This window comes from Aythya ferina (assembly GCF_964211825.1).
Source record: "Aythya ferina genome assembly, chromosome: Z".
Taxonomy (NCBI): Eukaryota; Metazoa; Chordata; class Aves; order Anseriformes; family Anatidae; genus Aythya; species Aythya ferina.
In genome coordinates this window covers 29907885-29923954 of record NC_140299.1, presented here as the reverse complement: position 1 = coordinate 29923954, position 16070 = coordinate 29907885, and the positions used below count along the sequence as shown (strand labels likewise).

General features: G+C 42.0%; 1 protein-coding gene across 2 annotated transcripts; it reads left to right on the top strand.

The window, feature by feature from the left end:
* The first annotated feature begins 250 nt into the window (after window positions 1-250).
* Window positions 251-13946, top strand: AK3 (adenylate kinase 3). 2 transcript variants are annotated; one of them, XM_084504722.1, is made up of 6 exons: window positions 276-460; window positions 703-923; window positions 4256-4375; window positions 9905-10077; window positions 12009-12127; window positions 13493-13946. In XM_084504722.1, exons 3-6 carry the CDS (start codon window positions 4315-4317, stop codon window positions 13614-13616), a joined length of 477 nt encoding a protein of 158 aa, XP_084360848.1. In that variant the 5' UTR covers window positions 276-460; window positions 703-923; window positions 4256-4314; the 3' UTR covers window positions 13617-13946. The 2 variants fall into 2 exon arrangements, with proteins under 2 accessions (XP_084360847.1, XP_084360848.1); XM_084504721.1 differs by lacking the exon at window positions 703-923 and having other exon boundaries at window positions 251-460.
* Window positions 13947-16070: the final 2124 nt, after the last annotated feature.

Here is a 16070-nt window from a genome sequence, read left to right as displayed (position 1 = left end):
TCTGCGCTTTTCTCAAGGGCTGACGCTTCCCTTTTTAGCGTGGCTTCCTTCGGTCTCGATATTTTGAGGGCTATTTCTGGGCTTTCACGTGAAGCTCCTTCCCTCCTCTGCCCCCGGGGCTGACCGACCCCCCCAGCGCAGCTGTCACCGCCGCCCCGCTCCCCCAGCCCGCAGGCCCCAGCCCGGCTCCTCGCCACCCCGCGGGGCCGAGGCACCGCCCGGGGGGAGGCGGCGCCGCCGCGGGCCTCTCTCCCCGTTGTCCCCGCCCGGCGTGGGCCGTGGCGGCGAGCAGGGCCCGGCGGCCGCCGCGGAATGGTGGCGCCGCCGCTGCTGCGCGCCGTCATCATGGGCCCCCCGGGCTCCGGGAAGGGCACGATCTCGGCGCGGATCATCAAGCACTTCGGGCTGAAGCACCTCTCCAGCGGCGACCTGCTGAGGGACAACATGCAGAGGAGGACAGGTGAGCGGCGGAGGCGGCGGAGCCCCCCCGGCCGCCCCCCGCCACCCGCGGCGGCCGGGGCGCTGCTCTCCGCGCTCCTTCCCCCTTCCTCTTCCTGGAGCTCGTCGGCGGGGCCCCTCCAGCAGCCCGGTCCCGAGCTGTGCGCTGCGGCGGTCTCCCAAAAGGAGTGGCGACGTTTTCAGGCCGCCTGCCTTCTGTTTGTTTGCTTGTTTATTTCTTTTAATGAGTTATCCTGCTGTTAGGTCGTGGCACCCTGTGTGTGCGGGCTCGCCGGCATTCGGTGGTGCGAACTACGCGTACCGTGTGGTCCTGGACCCTACCCTCCGTCTCTCCTCCGAGATACCCCCCAAGTGCCTCTGTGGTGGGTTTTTGCAGTGAAGGAAGGTCCCCTTCCGGCATGCACATCAGCTGTATTCGTGCTGTGCTCCGAAATCTTGCGAGGACTGCGCGTGGTGAGGGCCAGGTGAGGGTGGTGGTGCTGCCAGCACCTGGGAGCTGTGGAGGACTCCCTCCGCTGCACCACTGCTGTAGTGGGTCAGGGAACAGGCGGGCTTGGTTTTGACGGCTTGTACGCATGTTTGAAGGCGAAAAATGGTCCGTATTATGAAATCATTTGGTTGTTTTTAATGTCCACATCCTTTTTCACACAAACTATGTTTGCTCGGTACGAATAATGACTTTGGCTTAGTTGACTGACCTCGCTGTGGTTGGTGTCTCCAAGTTAAATATTTGCTCAGAGCAGCAGTTGTGCAGGCGTATCTGAACACATTCATGCTTCATCCGTTTCATAGTGCTAGGGTAAGTTGTTCTCTGCAGAGGCTCACAAAACCAAAATTGGTACTGTTATGAACCTTCAGTATAAGTAATATCTAGCGAGAAGGGAAGGCATTCCAGGGGAGGAAGGAAATATGCTGTTTATGAAAAGCTTCAGTTTGCAGCTCTTGGCATTGAGCGTCATACCTTGGAAGCAGGATCAAAGAGTATCAAAATCAAGCAGAGGGGTGTGTGAGAAGAATAAATGGCAAGTGGAAATACCCCATTGCTCGCTTTGATGAGGGAGCCATGAAGCAGTGTAAAGAAAACTGCAAAATGGATTGGATAGATGGAAGGATGTGAAGGAGAATGGAGATGTAAAAATGAAGTGCAGCAGACACACTGAAAAACTGTGTGAGGACAGAAGTCAGTGTAAAATGTTATAAAGTTCACTCAGCGTTAGAGGCCATGGAATGTAATCTGCTACAGAGTTTCCTGCTCACTAATTAACCCAGATGAAACTCTGTCTTAATGTTACTGAAAGTGAGCTGCTGTTTGCAGCAATGGTCTCCAAACGTGAGATGAGCACTGAGGTAGCAGAAACAGTGTACCGAGGAAGGTAAGAGGGTACGAGAGGCAGCTTGGAGAGCTTTGATGAGCATAGTCGAGGGAAAGAAGAAACAAGTTTTGGTGATAATACAAGAGTTCTTTAGTGCCCAGTTCTTTGGGAACTGTTAGGCTAGGTTGAACAGCCTAAACATATTGAAAATAAAATGCAATTAGCAGTAGCTGTATGGGGCTGTTATTAGCATTTATTCTCTTTTGAAAGTGGCCTTATTGAAAAATCCTGTTAAACATGTGTCCTTAGCAAGTTACAGTTATTGCCACATTCTGCTGCTTTGGAGGATGGAGAGTGAACAACAAGACAACCTCTCTTGTAGTGCTAAGCAGCCTGCAGACTGAGTATGGCTAGAGCTTGTGCACTGTATACAGTTAGGACACGCCAATCTTCTGCAAAACCTTTAAGCAAAGATATCTCTTATCCACCTAGACATGAAAGAAAATGGTGTTGCCTTTAATGCCAAAGACTGCCATATCTGTAGTGGTTTCAGACCCAAGCTTAAAATAAAACAGAACAACAAAAAACAACCAAACCCCACTAGCTCCCCTCCCCCCAAACGGAAAAAAGATAGGTAAAGACAAGCACACAAATTTCTTGTCTTAGCATAACTATTTAGTCTCATGTTAATAATCACACCTATTTTTTCTTCCTGCAATAGTTGACTTTCTAGATGATCTGAGCTTTGTGGCGAAAGGCAACGTGTTTCCTGTTCTACTGGTCTAAGGTACCTGCGTGCCTTAGAGCTTGCCACACACCCTAAGCCTCTCTGTGCCCAAAAGATCATTTGTCTTTCCAAAGTATGTTGGTATTGCTGTTCGCTCCTGAGCTTGCCTTGCACATATTCTTCTGTAACTGTGGCTATAGCAATACTGTGATGTAAATCAGTAACAGCTTTGGGCACCAAGTGCACGTTAAACTATCTAGATGCAGTTTATTCCTCTTTCCAGACTGTTTTGCAGGTCCATAGTTCTAAGTGCACTAGGATAATAAAAAAGGTATGACTTATTGACCTTGAAGAAGGGAGGTATGGAAAAGAGCAGGTACTTTGTACTCAAACAGGCTGTCATCTTCTTTCCAGTTGTGCAGTGCTGCAGGACTCAAAGCATCTGAGTCTGGCCTTTTCTGAGTCTGACTCTCTTCCACATTGTGGCAATTATTTGAAGCCTGACCATGGTGCACTGTGCATATTTTATACTGTTTTAAGTATTTTCATATTTTTCAAAGCCTATCTGTAGATGTGAACATCCCATATGGGGAAGTTGTCCTTCTATTCCCCACTTTTTCTTAACACTAAAGCTACTGTTTGTATTACTTGAGGGCATCTAGTGCTTTTCATAGGCCTTGTCTGAAGAAGAGTCATTGTACATTGTGCTTTTTAATACTGCATCCAGTGATGGGGCTTGCATTTTTCAGTCCTTCCTGCTGAAAGTGGTGGTATCAGTAATGTCAGTCCATCCTGTTTTCTCTCCCATTTAATGTACTGTAACTAGATCTGAATTAGCCTCTAGTAAATGCTTCAGCAGCTCCACAACAACAACAACAACAAAAAAAAAACAAAACAAAAAACAATTTAGCTGCTATTCAGGTGACTCACAGAATTAGGTAATTGTTTTATAACCTAGGGTCATGGAGGCTTTGTGCTGAGAACAAGGCCCAGGCAAATGGATTTCTTCTTGGCAGTAGCCATGGCTCGAGTGACCTACAGCATGCTACTGCATGTGATGTCAGAACATGGTGTGATTTCCGGATCTGTGATGTGAGTATGACATTTTAGCAGGCCAGTGGGCTAAATGACTGGTATTAAAGGTTAGTCGGTGCCATGGGAAAATACTAATGACTGTGCTCTTCTATAAATAGTTTACAATGTCTATAAACATCCTCTTGTAACTCTAGTAATTATAAAAATATGTTTCTGGCAAGTGTGTCCCATTGCATACTGCTGTCTTAAATACCAGTGGAGTTTCTATTCATACTGAAGTCATAAGATGATAACTGGCCACTACACTGAGAAAAGAAATTCCTCAGCAGGAAGTCTGAGAGCTGACATCTTATTGAGCTTGGCTGCTTTACATTTCTTCATTATTCTTTTGAAAACTCTTTCTGTTTCTAGTTTTTGGAACTTTGTCTTTCAAATGCTTACTAGTAAAATTTGGGGGTGTGTCAGGAAAGAAGTGAGCTGAATGCGCCATTGCTGTCTGTGGAGCTACAGACTGACCAAATTAGTCTGACACACATTTGTAAGATCAGATCCCAATTGATTATCTCTTGAACTTTAGCAAGCGTACAGTCTGCCTAGTTAATGGCTTCACCATTCTGTGCCATCTTGTTCAAAACAAATTGTTTACAGTGTTTTGGGCTTTTTTTTTTTTCAGCTGCTGGAGTTCACAGGTACTGTAATGTGATTCTTCTTACTTTCACAGAAGTTGGAATCCTTGCCAAGTCCTACATTGATCAGGGACGGCTTATTCCAGATGACATCATGACACGGCTGATGCTGAATGAACTAAAAGGTCTAGATCGGTACAACTGGCTGCTGGATGGTAAGTTAACATATTGGGATATCACTGTGGAAGGAGAAGAAATTTTGGATTGCTTTGGTCACTAATGGGTAGCTGGGTTCCAGTAGCAGTGCTCAAGTATGTAGTATATATTATGTATATGCTCATATATGCTTGAGTATATATTTTCATTTACAAGTGTGTACTCGTAGTACAGCATGTGTTGTGAGCTTGTGGTGAACCATTTGGCAGGCAGTCTGCCCTAGTTTCTTCGGCTGTAAAGACAACAAGATTCGTTCTGCCTTCAGAGTGTTAAAGGGATGTTTAATTTATGTTGAAAAGGCCTTTTTCCTCAAAATGGTAAGATTTCAAAACTGGAAATTCTGTCAATCCTTCTATTTCCCCTTTAATAACAGAGGCATTGTTTAAAATATGCCTTAAGAAGTGCATTTTTAAAGCCTCTTCTTTTAGAAGTCTCTGGAAAATGGAACACTTTTGACGAAAGGGGCTGAGGAGTTATGTAAATAGAACGGTAGGCAGGCATGTGATGCAGCAACAGGGCAAGTATGGAAAAGGGAGCATTGCAGCAGTGCTGTGTGTAATATATCACCAGCAAAACCATTGCTCAAGTGTTCTAAAAGGTCTCTTTCATTTGGTTATTGGTTCTGCTCTCTAGAGCAAATAGTACTGGAATTCTGCTGAAGCACATAGCTCCAGCGATCAGAATTGAAAGAAAATCCATTTGCCACTGTCATCTTGGACCAAGTGGCTCTTGCATCTCCAGCCCTTGGGAGTACGGTTGGATGTGCATCACAAAGATAGAGTCTGGGGTGGATGTGTGTATTTTCAGATTCTGGTCACATCTTGTCTCAGTAGATAAAACTAAAAAACTATTGGTGTGGTTTTTGGTTTAGAGGGTGTGAAACATCCACAGTCCTCAGTGTTCGTGATAAAAGGAAGACCAGGGAAATTGTGGGCCCTCTCTGAAAGGAAACAGGTGACTTGGTTACCTGGGTTGTGGGTTATGGGTACTCAATGACTTCTTTGCCTCAGTTTTCATTGTCAAATGCTCTAGCTCCTCTGCTCTACTCTTGTGAGAGCGCACCTGGAGTCCTGCATTCAGCCCTGGGACCCTCAGCACAAGTATGACATGGACTGATATGAATGAGTCCAGAGGAGGGCCATGAGGATGATCAAAGGGCCAAAGCACCTCTCCTATGAAGACAGGCTGGGAGAGATGGGGTTCTACAGGCTGAGAGAGACGGGGTTCTTCAGCCTGGAGATGGCTCTGGAGAGACCTTACAGCAGCCTTCCAGGACCTGAAGAGAACCTACAGAAAGGCAGGAGAGGGACTCTTTGTCAGGGAATGTAGTGATAGGACAAGGGGTAATGGCTTTTAACTAAAAGAGAGTAGATTCAGACTACATTTTAGGAGGAAATCATTTACTCAGAGTGTGGTGAGGCACTGGAACAGGCTGCCCAGAGAAGCTGTGGATGCCTCATCCCTGAAAGTGTTTAAGGCTAAGCTGGATGGGGATTTGAGCAACCTGGTCAAGTGGAAGCTGTCCCTTGGGGACAGAGATGTTGGAATGAGACGATCTTTAAGTTGCCTTCCAATCCAAACTATTCTGTGATTTTGTTCTATGATCAGTATACAGCAAACAACAGTTACAGTTTCTAAATGTCATAAAGAACACAGCAAAGTGCACCCATGCAAGTTCCCGGACAGTACCATGCTGGGAGTGGTATTTGATATGCCAGAGGGCAGAGAGACCTCAAATGGCTGCACAAATGGTCCGTCAGGAGTCTTGTGGAGTGCACCAAAGGTAAATGGAAGCTCATGCACGTGGGGTGTTCTAACCCCATACAACAGTCAGTAGTGACTGAGTGCTGCCTTGTTAGAAAGTAGCTTTGTATGTATCTTACATTTTTCTTTGTATACATCTTATATTTTTATATTGCCACTTTATATTTCTTATATCTTTCAATGTAAGATGGAGATTTCCAGATGGGGCAGGCCAGCATAGGTGCACTAGAGAGCTTAGTGATACGGTGTAGTGGAGGACTTGTCAGTGTTAGGTCAGAGGTTGGACTGGGTGATCTTGGAGCTCTTCCAGTCTAGATGATTCTGTGATTCTGTGGAATGGACATGGGGCTGAAGCATGTATCATACAAAGGAAGGCTAAGAGAACTGAAAAGGTTGAAAGAAGTAGATGAGGCCTTCTTCAAACAGCTGGAAGAAGGGTGACTTCACAGGCCCTGGTCCTCCTGCAGTACATGAACCAACCCGGTTTTGCTGGAAGGACAATGTAACAGGGCTCAAGTGATCTAGATATTCAGACTGCAGTGATTACAGTGATTACAACTTCCTAGCATAGGCAGACAAAGAGCCAACAAGTACAGGTGCTCTCCTAGACCTGATATTTACAACCTAGGAAGAACTGGTTGCAGATAAGAAGGTTGAGGACATCCTTGGCTGCAGTGCGCATGAGATCTTGAAGGTCAGCACCCTGAGAGGAGTTATCAAGACAAAAATGAGGACCACAGCCCTGGATCTCAGAAGATCTGATTTTGCCTCTTCGACAATCTGCTTGGAGGAAAATAAAATAAAATAAAATAAAATAAAATAAAATAAAATAAAATAAAATAAAATAAAATAAAATAAAATAATAAAGCAGGAATATTGTCCTGGAGAGAAGAGGGCTCCGCGAGAGTTGCTTGATATTCAAGGATCATCTGCTCCCAGCTTAAGGAAGGTCCGTCTCAACATGTAGGAAATCTAACAAAGGCCTCCATGAATGAATAAGGAGCTCCTAAATGAACTCAGACATAGAAAAGATATGTCTAAGAGGTGAAAGCCAGGCAGGTGACCCAGGAGGGTTATCGAATTCCTATCCAGTATTGCCAGGTATAACATTAGGAAAGCTCAGGCCCACCTGGAGTTGAATCTGCCAAGATTTCTGGATGTGAAGGGTAACAAGAAAAGACTCCACAAGTGCACAAATAGCAAAAGAAAGACTGGAGAAGATGTGTGCCTCTACGGACTGGGGCAGAGGCATTGGTGACAAAGGCCATGAAAAAGGCTGAGGTATTCAGTAGCTTTTCTGCCTTGGTCTTTACCAGTAAAATCAGGAATCCCAGGCCTCAGAAAACAAAGGAAAAGTTTGGAACAAGTAAGACATTATTCATGGAGGAAGACCAGATTAGAGAGAATGTAACCAAACTGAAAGTATGTAAGGTCATGGGGCCTGAGAGGTTGCCCCCACACGTGCTGAGGGAGTTGGCTGACATAATTGCAAGTCCACTCTCAAATATCTTCGAGACATCAGAGCAATTGGGAGAGAAGACTGAAAGAGAGCAAATGTCTCTCCTATAGTAAGCAAGACAAGAAGAAAAATGCAAGGAGCTACAGGATGCAAAGCTTCACTGCAGTCCTTGGGAAGGTAACAGAGCAACTAGTCCTAGAAAACACAGCGAAGGATATGATGGTATTCAGTAGTATGCAAGGATTTATGAAGTCATGCTTAACCAACCTGATAGCCTTCTACAGTGAGGTGACTGGCTTGTTGGATGAGAGGAGAGCAATGGATATTGTTTACCTTGACTTTAGTAAGGCTTTTGACACTGTCTCCCCTAACATCCTCAAACTGGCAAAGTATGGGTTAGCATACAGTGAGGCAGACTGAAACTGACTGAACAGCTGGGCACAAAGTTCAGCTGGAAGCAAGTCACTATTGGTGTAGTGCAGGGGTCAATACTGGGTCCAGTGTTGTTTAACATCTTCATCAGTGCCACAGAGTGCACGCTCAGCAAGCACCCATACAACACAAAACTGGGATGCATGGTTATTACAAAAGATACTCTAGATACTCTAGATACTTCCATCCCAAACCATTCTATAATGTAATGATTCTTTGTCCCTCAGTGCTTTATTATAATTTTCTACTGCAGTGATCTATTTCATTGGCTTTATTTCCACTTTTGTTCTGATTTTGTGAAGACAAAGTCTTAATCCCCACAGTGGAGACTGCAATGGAAAATAATTGGTAAAGGAATGTTAACTCAATTCCTGGTCCTGTGTACATGCAGTTCCAGTCTTTTGGATCTGCATGTGTAGCAGTATAGCTGGGCACACTGGCAACTATTAACAGCCAACTGGAGGATGATATGGAGAGCATAAAAAAATAAACTTATTTCTGCTGCATGTTAATATGCCGCCTTCTTTAAAGTTCCGGAGCGGGAGCTATGCCTCAGCTCAAACAGAGGTTTGGTGAATTACAATGGATGATAGTTCTGGCATAAACAGCTTTATAGGAACAATAGTATTCTGCTGAAATATGTTAAACGGAAGGTCTTTAGTTTGATAACAGCAACTCAAAACAAACAGCTGAGGTCAGCCAGGTCAGACTGAATAGAGCTGGTGAGCTGCTTGTGTGCATAGATAGCCAGATACACATTTCCACTGGTGGCTTCTGGAATCATAGCAGATGTAGCAATCTGAGTCATGCATGTGGGTATAATCTGCTTAGATTTATCTGCTGTATAATTAGGGCATTTCTCTGTCTGTTCCTAGATTCTTCACCGTTTATCACATCTTGTAGATTATTTTCTCTGTAATGAGAAAACTCTGTAAGCAGGAACTGCTGGATTCACTGAAATGCTTATCTAAAGGCACTTATTTTTGTTGAGGAAGTTTCTCAGAACAGTCTAAGGAAAACTCATTTTTCAGCTGCATAACTACGATGTATGGTGGCTGAATAGCTTGTCAGTAGTATGAAAGAACAGCAAGTGCTGGAGTCCTTACTCTCCCTCTGCTTTAAACATTTAGAAGCACTTCCATGTGCTTATGTGAACATAAGAGAAATGGGATGAGGGCAGTTGATGACTCTGATGCAAACCAGGTCTGTTAGCCAAGCAAGAGCTTGGCTCGAGTGAATCAGTTCTTTCTTCTGAGATACAGTGGACAAGATACAGAAGCCTTAAGGCAATAGGCAATTTTTTTTATTTTTTTTTTTGTAAAACTAATTTTTAGCTAGTCCCTTACTTGGACAATACTTCCATCAATCAATGCCATGCAAAGATGAGTTTCTTAACTTTGTATCTATCAGTACTTGCCTTTAAGGAGAAGATTACTTGTATAATGAAAATTACAAACAACTGAGAAGTGTGAGACTATGCAAAAATTTAGCGGGTAGCGGTGTTAGTCTAGCGAGTCTGTGTTGCAATAGCGTGTTCTACAGCAGCTTTGATCATTAAACTTGTGGTCAGTTTTTCATCATAAAGTCTTTGTGGTGACCTTGTTTTTCTTTTTCTCAATTTCCCCCCCTCTTTCTTAAGTTACATTAGATTTATTTACTAATAACATGAGCCTTTGAAGGCAGTCCACTGGAGCCATTGAGTTCATAGAGCAAACTGTAATATTTTGTAAGAAAAAATCTGATGTCTTTTCAACCTTTAGAGCACGAAAACGCATTTTTTTGTCTGACTTGTAGTTTCTCTAGTGATCAAATCCAGCTAATTCTGACTATAACTCTGTCTTTGGATTTTTATGGAGTCATTTCCTTTGAAAAGGTTTCCCTAGAACGGTTGCTCAGGCAGAAGCCTTGGATAAAGTTTGTCAAATAGACACTGTGATCGACCTAGACGTACCATTTGAAAACATAAAATGTCGGCTCACAGCACGTTGGATCCACCCTGCTAGTGGCAGAGTCTACAATCTTGAATTCAGTCCTCCTAAAGTGCGGGTAAGCAGTACACATATTAATGTTGGTGCTAAATAAATGCTGCACTGCATTTGATGATTGTACTAAAATATTATGCATATGTTGTTGCAAAATACAGTAGCTTAGAAGAGAACTGCTCATTTCATCTCTTAAGTGAACAGAAGCTGCCTGGTAACACACTGCCTCTCAGGGTATGCCAGTGCCCTGGTAGAAGCTGAAGCTGATGGGCAATGTGCTTATCCTCTGCAGAGTGAAACACCGTGGTGCCAGTTCCGCATACTGTTTCATAAGCTCTTATTAGCTGTTCACTGATCTGAAAAACTTGCATACTGGCATATGAGCTGGGCATATTCTCAGCCTGCTCTGCAGTAGCTAACTGTGAAGTCAGTTACATGTTAATGTACAGTTTCCCTTCCTCCAGAGATTGATTCTTTGTATCTAGGATGTACACTAAGTCAGGTAGTACCAGTCAGAGGGATCCTCTTAATGCTTTCCCTGTGTTACTGTATAATCAAGATGAAAATTTTCAGAGGAACGGTTGTCATACTGCAAAATTCGGTGTAGAAACTTGCTAGTCAGAGAAGCTTCTCAACAGAACAGAGGTTATGGCTTAAGACATCATAAGCAAGAACAGTAAACAGAAAGATAACGAATATACATTATTACCCTAAAAATGTTTGAAGTACTCAGATTAGCCTTGGTTTATCTCTGCTTAACACGGTGTTTCATCCTTAACTCTGAATGGCTTACCTGTTGCAGCATCACATTTCACCTGCAAGTTCTAATAAGTTGAGTCAGAATCATAGCAGGCTTTGTATTTTTGAGTTTTCAGTGTTTCAGGAAAAGAGACCAGCTAAAATAGCAGGTGAGCGCTTTAAGTGAGCAACTGGAAACACTACCTATGTATTGTTTAAAACATGGAGTATAAGTTATGGTTATTTTTAATTGCAGAAGAATACAGGCACGTAGCAAAAGTGAATTAACAGACATACCAAAGGGTGGGTTTCAGCTGTAACAGCTTTGCTATAAGGAATGCTCGACTCTGCTTTTCACTTAATTAGTGAAGCAAGCGTATCACAACATATTAAAGTAGTTATTAGAGTATTTAAGTGAAACCATGGAGTAGAGCTGAATAGCTGTAATATAGTTGTCTTTGTTATTTGGCAGACCTGAAAAAAATGTAACTGCTTACTTGCTCAACAAAACTAAAGGATTATGGCTTCACAGTTAATACAAAACTGCAGGCTGAATATTTAATAGGTACAACTAAGGCACTATTATGGCTGCCTGCACAGATGTTAGATAGAAACCTTTGAGAAACCCTTCAAGAAACTGCTTGAAATGTGTGCTAAAGTAGTCGTCATAGTTCACACAGCAAGACCCTGCCTCTGTTTACTAAATCACAGAAAGATTTTTGTAGGGTTCTATGCCATGTTTTGATGTACAGAGTTGCTAAATATTAAGCTTTCTGCAGTGTGACTTAAAAAGATCATTAATTCCTTTCTCTATTTCATGGTTGTCAAACAAAGGCCAAATTGTCCTCTTGCTTGTTTGCTGTTATGCATTAGCATGTTACCAGCAATCTTCTTTTCCTTTGTAAATCCAAAACACAATATCATGTGGAAGAAGAAAATTAACCCTATCCCAGCCAAAACCATGACAGACAGTTTTGTACACATATTCCCAGCATTCAACAAATGTTCCAGAGTTCGAATTAGTCAAGTAACTATAACCTGATGTTCATTGTCAATACTGAGAAAATGTTTTTAACTGGTGGACTGTCTTACTTGAAAGTCAACATCTTATATTCCAGATAAGATGTAGATGGTAACCTTTCTAAGCAGAAGTCTATAGTTGGACTAAATGGAAACTGATTGCAATTTAAATAGAAAGTTACACAGAACATACTTAAACAGGAATATACATTGGTGTTTACTTTTAACCATAACCAGGGCATTGATGATATTACCGGAGAACCACTTGTTCAGCGAGATGATGATAAGCCAGAGACGGTTACCAAGAGGCTGCAGGCTTACGATGCAGAAACAAGACCTGTTCTAGAATATTATCGGTAAGTCGTAAAACACTATGCTTCTTCCATGTTAGATCAGCAAGGAACAAATCTCTGCAGTTATAGACTTATTATTACAGCAGCGAACATGGTATGAGTAGCAGTATATCTTTCATCAGCTCTGTAAGAAATAAAACCAGTAAAATTAGTATGATTTTGACTGTTACTTGAAACCTATTCAGGAGTCAGCTTAGTGAAAGAGCCTTCAGCTGCAGCCATATTTAGCTTTACATAGAGTACTGTGCATTATTCACTACATTTTATTAGCGTTCTGAGCAACATTGCTCTGTTTAGTAGGGCAACAGAGAGAGTTCTCATCCTGGAAACTTAGGGAGTATTTTCTCTTTCTGGATGTGTGAGTAGAAGCCCTCATAATAGACGAGGGGTCAAGAAACTGATACATTAATAGAAAAAACTGTTAATGGGAATTCAGAAGTGGCAGTTACAAGAACAGGACTGTGACATGCACAGCTAGCAAGACTCTTAATAACTAGCTATTTGAGAATACTAGAGCCATTAGCACTTTGGAAGGATAACAGAACAGTAATTCTTTCTAAGGTCAAAACTGTATACAAAGACTCTCTTCATGTTAAGCTGGTCTGCTGTGCAAATAAAACATTAGTAATATATACATAATACTGTATTACTGCTTTCAGTCTTATCGTGCCTAGACAAACATACCAGATTTTTTTAACAACATCCTGAAGTGACTGTCTTTCCTCTATCTTTCCTTATCCACCACCCTTCCTTACTCTCTACCAAAACTGCTGAGTAGAAAACTGAAAGCTCCATCTTTGGACTGGTTCAGTTTTAGAGAAGGGATTTTGTTCTGGGCTGACAATGAGTTTTGCTGACCAGTAGCTTTACGATGTTTTCCTGCCTCAAGGCACCACAGTAAAACGCAGGCCTAAGCTAATATTATAGTTATAACAATGTACTTTGCAGATAAAGCTAACTGCTGGAACTAATTCAAAATACCTTGATTGTGTCTGGGTTGCTTGCTTGTGCTGATGTATGTTCTTTGATTCTTGAGGTCTGACTTTAAAATTCAGTTATTTGGATGATTGCTGTATGGGATGTGCTGTATGACTTGATTACTTCTTCATATTTTTACTCATCATAGCTTGTTATATTAAGTACTCTGTGGACAGCTACCAGTTTTTTGAACTGATGTGGCCAACAGCTTACTGTCTGAGGAACAGAGTAATGCACGTCCAACCTACATTCCCAATGTTATGACTACTCCTGGCATTAAATTGCCATCTACACAGCATGCTCTGCTGTGGCAATCTTAGAGTGAGGTGGAGATCCTGGAATGCTCAAACAACATGACTTCTGTAATGCTTTTTTCTTTTTCTTCCTCAGGGAAAAAGGGTTGTTGAAATCCTTCTCTGGAACAGAAACCAATAAAATCTGGCCACATATCTATGCTTTTCTCCAAACCAAGTTGCCAGATGTGAGCCAGAAAGATGCTGCCACTCCCAGGTGAAATTAGGTCTATCTTCTGCTCATCTGTCAGAGCACGCACATGATCATGAGATTCAGCAGTCAAGAATTTCTTGAAGTAGTGTACCAGACTGATCAATAATTATGTTCTGCTGTTGTCCGCAACCTACCTTCTGATAAAACTTTATCTCCTGTGGGTCTCATTCTAATGCTGTATTTGTTTTTAATATTAGATATGCCTAATTTTTGTAATATAGTAACACTCTTTAACAAAAGCACCTACTGCTGCATCTGTTAATCAGAAAATATTAATGTTTGGCAATACTGAATGGTGAAGGAAACACATTTCAGAATACAGCTTAACTACGAAGCATCTTGGTTGACTTAATCATTCATGAACTGACTTTCAGTCTGCAAAAAGCACTTTCAGACCAGAACTGGCATAGGTTGGAAGGAACCTTTAACAGTAATTTAGTCCAAACTCTCTGCTACAGGCAAGGATGTTTTGCTTGATCAGGTTGCTCAAAGCCATGTCTAGCCTGACTCCAAACACCTCCAGTGATGGGACATCCACAACCTCCCTGGGCAATCTCTTTCAGCTCCTTACGACCCTCCTTATAAAAAATTTCTTCCTTATATAGATAGAGATTGGAAAATGGTCACTTCCTTTAGCTTGGTTGATTTTGCTGGGTTTAAGTTGCCCTTGACACTTGCTGTGATGATTTGCCTTACTATTAAGTTTCTATTTCTGCCTTCAGCTAAATTGCTAGCATGAAAAATAGTTTAATGATGTGTAACATACTTGGTAAAGCCTCTCTCTTTGTGCAGCAGTGTAAGACTTTTTATTAAAAAAAAAAAACAGCAGACACTGAGTCACTGATCTGGTAAGCCTGTAGCTAGGCAATCTTGACCAGTGAACGTGTCTTTATTGTCTTCAGAAAAATAACTCTTCATAGATGTCAGTGTCATGAATTTTCTTGGTCAAATTAGTAAGTTTTTTTTTTTTTTTTTTACTGTAGTAAGTTTTATTGTAGCAAGTGTAGTTTTCATGAGTTCATGCTACGAATTCAGGTCTGACCAGTTCTTGTATTAATTTATTCTCTAGATAACTAGATTCACAAACCTCCACAGGTCACACTTTAAAAGTCAAGGTAATGCAGATGTTGCTGTTCTTCAGTAAACTCTCCAAACCTATTTTTTTTATGCCCACCAGATGGAGAGTTTCAAGATAAGTCAGTAAAACCTGAGGATGAAAGTTATGTCTGAGGTGCAGCTGCCTCCTCCTACTAATGTAGGTCTCAGTCTCCTCTTGCACTGACTCATTGACTACAAAGCTGTCATACTGAGGACTACATTTTCATGTGTAACTTTACTGTTATAAATACTGACACAGTCTAAAAAAGATGGATGCTGTAGAATTTGGAAAGCCTTCCCATTACATTTCTGCTTATTTATAATCATGCATTTTGACTTCTACATAAAGCAGCTATGTTTGCTTTATTGTTAGTCTACGTAAGTTTCAATTAGCTGGAGAAGAAACAAGGAGGACATCTTATGATTTGAGACTTATTCCCACACTGGTCAACCAATTTTAATGACAGACTTAAAAAAAAACTTACAGCGTGTCACAGGTTACTAGATAAATATGGCTGTACTGCTAGTGGTAACAATGCACGCAGCATGAGGAACAAGAAAGAGGATCTAAAGTTGTGTGTGGTTTTTTTTTTTTTTTTTTTTTTAAGTATGTTAACGGCAAAGAAAAAACATTGGTGCATTATTTGATGAGGATGGTCAGCTCCCAAACAGGGACATAGATAAAGCAGAGATGCTTAATGCCTTCTTTGCCTTTGTTTTCAACACTGACAATGTTGAAGTTGTCCATGGTCCCAAAGCCCTGAGTTGGAGAACTCTGACTGTGGGAATGATAAACTTCCAGCCATCACTGAACTTATGCAGGATCTCGAAACATATAAATCTATCCAATTGACTGGAAGGTGGCAAACATGATTCCAATTTTCAAGATGGGCAAGAAAGGAGACCCTGGTAATTACAGGCTGGTCAGTCTCATTTCAGTGCCTGGTAAAACTATGGAGAAAATTGTTCTGGGATTCACTAAAAAGCACCTGAAGGACCTTGCAGTTATTGGTCATAGCCAACACAAGTTCATGAGGGGAAAGCCCTGCTTAACAAACTTAAGTTCCTTTTATGACAAGGTCACTCACCTAGCTGACCAAGGGAAGCCAGTTGCTTCAGCAAAGCTTTAATAAAGTTTCTCACGGTATCTTTCTGAACAAAATGTCCAGCATACAGCCAGATGAATATGTAATATGATGGGTGAGCAATTGACTGACAGGTTAGGCTCAAAGGATAACAGTAAATAGGGTTGTATCAGGCTGGCAGCCAGTCACTAGTGGGGTTGGTGTTCCCCAGGGCTCCATTTTAGGGCCAGTTATCTTTAATGTTTTAACAAATGAATTGGACATAGGACTTGAAAGCG

Bases quoted from the DNA above. Each gene is read 5' to 3' on its own strand.
- AK3 (XM_084504721.1), top strand. From the start codon at position 313: ATGGTGGCGCCGCCGCTGCTGCGCGCCGTCATCATGGGCCCCCCGGGC. The intron at 4,376-9,904 runs GTAAGTTAACAT...TCCTTTGAAAAG, and splicing joins GTACAACTGGCTGCTGGATG to GTTTCCCTAGAACGGTTGCT. The intron at 12,128-13,492 runs GTAAGTCGTAAA...TTTCTTCCTCAG, and splicing joins CCTGTTCTAGAATATTATCG to GGAAAAAGGGTTGTTGAAAT.